Consider the following 6,000-nt stretch of genomic DNA (forward strand, 5'->3'; position numbering starts at 1 on the left):
AAGAGTTACCGAATTTCTTGATAGTGACGGTGATAAGGTTTTCAGGAAGGTTATTAAACAAATAATGCTTGAAAAAGTGAAGCCACCATTTGCTAGATCTTACTAGTCATCTTTCCATTAGCGGTCTGAATGAGAGTTGAAGACTTGACGATTCTTGACAGGTGCCCAAAGTTAAGTGAAGTATAAGTAAACCATATCAGCTTTGGCAAGGTGAATAGGGGGGGATTGAATGCATGGAGGACATCTTAATTCATGGACGAGAGCCCAGCACATTACAAACCCATTACCGCTAACGTAGGTAGATCAATTTCTAAAACCAATTATGATCTCAGTAGAGAGTCGAAAGTCAATCTTGGGATTACGAATGATATTGATGTTGCAATATCATAACTGAAATAACATTTGAAATTAGACGTCACTAATCAAACTAGAAGATGTGCAAAAAACACAATATATAATTACCTCTTAGCGTATTCAGTTAGGATATTTAAACATCAGTTCAGAGTGCCATTTTGTCTTTTATTTATACCAATAACATAGACGTAGGAATACCAGCAAATAAAATCCTGATTATTTTACTCCATTTCACGGCCTATATTTTTAGTTTTGATTTTGTTCTGAACTGATGCATTAGTGATTATTTCAACCTCAGCTCACTTTTACATTTTCATCCGTTATTCATAACCTGCTCTATATATAACGTAAATGTTGGACTATTAATCATCCAAGCTTAACAGTGCTTCTTCTTCTTTAGAATTATTGCCTATGTTTCCAAAGCAATTGATTTAAGGCTGCTGAGAATTGGGATTATTTTCATATTAACAACATCTCTTTGTGTATGATTTATTGTTTTTTACTCGGACCTCATTATTGTACTGAAAACAGACAAGGACTCCTAGTCCAATTATAGCATCTCTTTTATTGGATGCATCCTCTTCTTAGTTAAGTGGAAGTCCTTCTCTTTTGGTTTACGTAGAGATCGCCAAGTCTTTCCATTCTTTTTCATTAATTTGTAATTGATCGTTTTAAAAGGCTTTGATTCCAGCCCATTAGTCTTCTAGACTATTCCATCTCAATCATGTCTGGCTTTCTAGAAGATTGTTAAAATGAGAAAGGGTGAAGGAGGCAAGGTGGAACCATGTGAGACCATCTGTTGATGACTAATGAAAGATGACGCATTAATCTGCTCCTAGGTGATCAAATTTCTCATCTTAGAGTGCTCTTTTCATGCATTCACCTTTCCCTCAATATATCTTTCAGAGGGGCCTTTTCAACAGCTGAATCTAAGATTTTTATCGCCAAACTTTGAACCAAGGCTATTGCAAAATGTATGGCGACCAACTTTGGAACACTCTGAAGGCTAAAGATCCTATGGAACCATCTTTTCCTTTGCTGACTTGGTTCTCTTTAAGTGATGCAGAAATTGATGAACTATTCTACGGTCAAGAAAAGGCCTTGCGGATGAGACCCAAATACGATAGCATGATGAAGGTCCGAGTGGCCTTCTCTCAAACCTTGCTGTCCACGTTTCGTTTGTGTTATCTTATGATTCATCTTCAATACATCTCTTTATTTATCGGACCCACTCATATAAACAGACTCACGCCCAAGCCATAAAGCCAAGTGTTCTAGACAAAGGCCGAAACGTCATTAAGCAAGTCTCATTGTAGTCGTCCTTTTCCTCAATAGTCAGCATTAGCGAGTGCTACAAAGTCTCAAAAACGACCATTTTGAGCATGACAGTAGTACTATTTCAGTCGGATCCAATGCTCACTCAATCAGAATATTGCAGATTTGAATATTGCGGATTCGCTTCGCATTATATATGTGATGGTTAATGGGAAACCTTGATCTTCTGCATATTTAATATCCACATAGGGATCAGGTTTCACCATTAAGCAAAAAGGAAATAATGATCCTTGTTGATGTTACAAGTGCCCTTCAAACATGAACTATCCAGGATCAAGGCTACGTTTGGGCCTTGACGAAGAATCATTCTCTCTTCATCATATCTCATAAGTCGATGGAAGACAGCTGTGAGTCCGGAAAGTACAGATATGTCAATTGTAAGCCAACATAGTCAATAAATTGGGGGAATCATTAGCAATTATGAACCGTCCAAGGTGATATAAAGGAGGGACTAACTTGTTTGATTTATAAGGTCGTCATACTTATTGATATTCAATATCAAGTTGTAGTTTTGCTCTTCCCTGTTTTTTTTGTTGTTTTCGTTTTTGTTTATTTCGTTGAATTCTCAGCGATTAACTTTCTTCTTTCCACTTTAATACCGATAGCTATTCTCAATTGCATCCCTTTGATGCCTGGGTGATCTGAACAGAAAAGACCAATAATAATTGATTAGAGCACTTAATTTCTTAGATTTCTTTAAAGCGAGATGTTTCTCACTTGACACAATAATTTGACAATAGATAAAGCTAATAACATCGAACTTAACACTAAAATGTATTCTAGCATTAAAGGATAGTCTTTGTCATATCCAGATGAAAAGAGTTTTCAAAAGCCGGTACTTTATTGCATGGAATCATTTTAGCTTCTAAAAGGATTTCTTATGCTAAAAACTCAGCTCGGCAAATTGAAATAAAGTCGATAACAATGATGCTCCCGGTTCTTGTGAAAATTTAACGACTGCAAAAAATTGACTAAATTTGCCCCCATAAAGGCCTTCAATTTTGTTTTCAGATTCCTTGTTTCGAGATCGTTTGGTCACTCTTGTTTCTTGCTTTCAAGTAAGAAGTTTTAGCTTCATTCTACCTTCTCTAATCTACTAACTTTGAACTTGCTCTCCAAGCAGGCGAGTCTTCTCGTAAATGAGCGGGGCAAAATGCATCCCCCTTAAAATACTAAAATGAAAGTAAAAGTAAGCGGATGTTCGTGGCACACATTCACATTTGGCGATAAGGATAGGAAATTTGCAATAAGGCTTGATGGACTTTGCTCCCTCGGCACTTGACTCAAGCCTTTTTTAAAGGGCAAATCGCCATTGAACATTGACCCAATCAATAGTTTAGGCATTTGGGTGGGAAAGGAATGCACTTCATTATCGTCCCATCTCGATTTGGTCCAACTGGGAAAACGTGATGTGCTCGTATCAAAAGCACACTTCATTTTCATTTAGTCAAATGCTTTTATTTGGTTCTTAATACGTTTTTGTTGCTTCGAATCACTGAATGAGCATGATCATGAAACTGGAGGCGGATGCCGTCACGGCATTTCACGGGTTATGCGGGTAAAACAGTAGTACTCGTGCCTTACCAATCAGAACCTACTTATATAGTACAAATAGATTTATTTTTTTGGCGGACTTCCTTACCACTACTAGGAATGGGATTCCTAGCAGTTGAAGGAGAAAAAAAACTATTCATTTGATTTAAATTTTATTTCCGTACATTATTTGACGGACCAACGAATTGGAGTTGGCGGATCTGGCTTGCCCTTGAATATAGGGTTGATCAGTTGTAATGAAATTGAATGATGAACTCGAGATATTTGACCATATAAAAGCATCATGGACAAACTGAAACTTTAAAAAGTGGCCTGTCCGTCCACTCTGAAGATGTTCTATTCCTAATTGGAAGTCGAGCAACATGCTTCATCACTTTTTAACCTACCTGGCCAAAATTGGGTGTGTTTGTTGGAAAACCACCTCCAGAAGAATGAGAAACCAAATCTTCATTTTGGTCAAATGACGATACACTTGCATGATGTTAAAACGTTGTGGGATGATCAAACTTCATGAAAGGAGATGATTTTGCCAATGGCTCAGCTCTGCACTTGGAATTGTCCCTCATGAACCAAAAGTTTTCTATTTATGGCTTGAATTTCAATGGAACATTGGTCTTAATCGGACCAAACGACAGGAACCCTCAGACCTGTATAAATCTCCTAGAAAAGAAGGTATTCATTATGTTGTTGCAATATAATACAAGATACTCATTGTGTTATTCAAAAGAAATAGAAGGCATTCATTATGTTATACAAAAGTAGTGCTCAATCACATCGACATATTTGATTGACTTTCATCCCTGGAGATGACCGTCCCTAAGTAATCGTTTTTTAATCGAGATTGAGCTGAATGGTGACGTCAGTATCGTTTAATAGTTGTGTATACTATTGGCAACAGGACAGTAGTAGCAAAGTAGCAATAATTCGTTCGTTGTTCCTAAAAAGGAACTGGGAATTGATATATCTAGTAAATATATTATGCCTATATATAGGCCCTTACCACTAAAACTATAATTCAATTACATTTCAAAATGGTGTGGTTATGTCGGTCCCACAAACTAGATACAAACTTGGCCTTAAAAAGAGTTCCGGGAGATACATTTTGGGGTTTTGCAAATGGTTTTCACCATACATCCACGACAGTTTTGCGGAATGTTAACCTTGGACATACTGGTATTTGGCTAATGTTATTGAGAGCCTCAAAGATGGGGTCATCCCATTCCCCGATGCCTTCAGGTCGGTCATGCATTAACAAGAAGTGGGCCATTTGTCTGAGGCTCCAATGAGGAGGACCTGTCAGAGCTTCAAGCATCGGATCGAGGTCTTAACCATGACATACAAACACTGGGAATACTTCAGGACAATAGCCAAGAAAAATGACAAGGATCGAAATAACGTTGATTCGTTCTTTTTTTTAAAGGGAACTGCAATCTCAGAACAGTGTGACTGTAATGGCCCATAGAACCCAAAGTTAATTGTTACTCGTAGCCCTTTTTGTAATTTCCAGAGTGGTATTTTTAAGTGTTTTAGAGCAACTGGAGGGGAACTTGAAGATCTTGCTTTGGTTTGAATACGTTTCAGTTTTTCACTTTTCCATGACTTTTCCGAGAACGGATTACTAACAGGAAGGCTTTATAAGCTGGAGAACTTGCAATATTGTTTTGCCATAATTTCTTTTTGAAGTTGCTTACCTTCAGCAATCACTATCATTCTTTTCTAAGAAGATTGGATCTTCCCGGTTTCATTATGTTTCGGTTATTTAGTGGATTGAGTTCTAGGTGTATCTACAATTGACATTTCTTACCCAAAAATGCGGAGAGACTAAAACCTTGATTGGACAGCAAGTAACAAAACATTGAGAATACTTTTTTTGCTACTGTTGCATTCGCTCTCAACCCAAAAGGAACAAAAACCCTTTCCCGATTTGCCTGGTTTAGCAATGCCAGTTCTTATTGAAACGATTTTGCACCAAGATCCAAATGTCTCTTCATAGGTTGTAATTATCTGTATCTTACATTAATTTCTGAATCTCTTGGATATTTTTTAACATTGATGACTTGTTAAGAATGAGTTCATTTGTAGATAAATTTATTGATTGATGGTCCAGATGACAATACAAAAAAAATCCACAGGGTTGGTCCGAATAAATGCGAAAAGAAGTGATTAAGCTTCTCCCTGATATGAACATATGACTTTTCGATGTTTTTTTATACTTTTTATACACTTTTGTTCAAGATGCACGAAGCAACTGCAAATAATTGAGGAGGTAGCATCAAATCAGAACACACGCTTAATTATTCTTCACCCACAAGTCCATTACAGTCTACATAATTTAGACACAGGAATGGGACGTCCAGACTTTAGTCGACTATTTTTATCGTGTCGCTGAATAATGTTATATTTGCTTACATTAAATAGAGAAGATGATTGAAATGGTTTTTAAAAAAGTTATTGTTAAACAACTCAAAATTAGGTTACAATTACAATTGCTAACTAGACAATTTTCAGTCCAAAAGTAAAGATAACGATCCCACAATTGTTTTTAAATCAGGTGTTACCTTTTTCAATCGGCGAACTGGATGACCAAAATCTTGGCGGGATCCGTTCGCTGTACGGCCAAGGCGGATCCACAATTGTTTTTAAATCAGGTGTTACCTTTTTCAATCGGCGAACTGGATGACCAAAATCTTGGCGGGATCCGTTCGGGTTCTCTTTGTCCTCACTGGCCAAGTAATTGTTACGTCCAAACTAACTCGC

General features: G+C 37.1%; 1 protein-coding gene across 1 annotated transcript in view; it reads right to left on the bottom strand.

The window, feature by feature from the left end:
* Positions 1 to 5,851, bottom strand: part of LOC131890683 (glycine receptor subunit alpha-2-like) — a 38,915-nt gene extending 33,064 nt beyond the window's left edge. Inside the window, exons 1-2 of the mRNA XM_059240089.1 lie at positions 5,802 to 5,851; positions 3,630 to 3,903 (exon numbers count right to left, since the gene is read on the bottom strand). Of these exons, the coding sequence (XP_059096072.1) occupies positions 3,630 to 3,721 (92 nt within the window). The 5' untranslated portion in view covers positions 3,722 to 3,903; positions 5,802 to 5,851. The remainder of the gene's footprint in view (positions 1 to 3,629; positions 3,904 to 5,801) is intronic.
* Between the last annotated feature and the right edge of the window lie 149 nt (positions 5,852 to 6,000).

Source organism: Tigriopus californicus, chromosome 11, assembly GCF_007210705.1.
Source record: "Tigriopus californicus strain San Diego chromosome 11, Tcal_SD_v2.1, whole genome shotgun sequence".
Classification (NCBI taxonomy): domain Eukaryota; kingdom Metazoa; phylum Arthropoda; class Copepoda; order Harpacticoida; family Harpacticidae; genus Tigriopus; species Tigriopus californicus.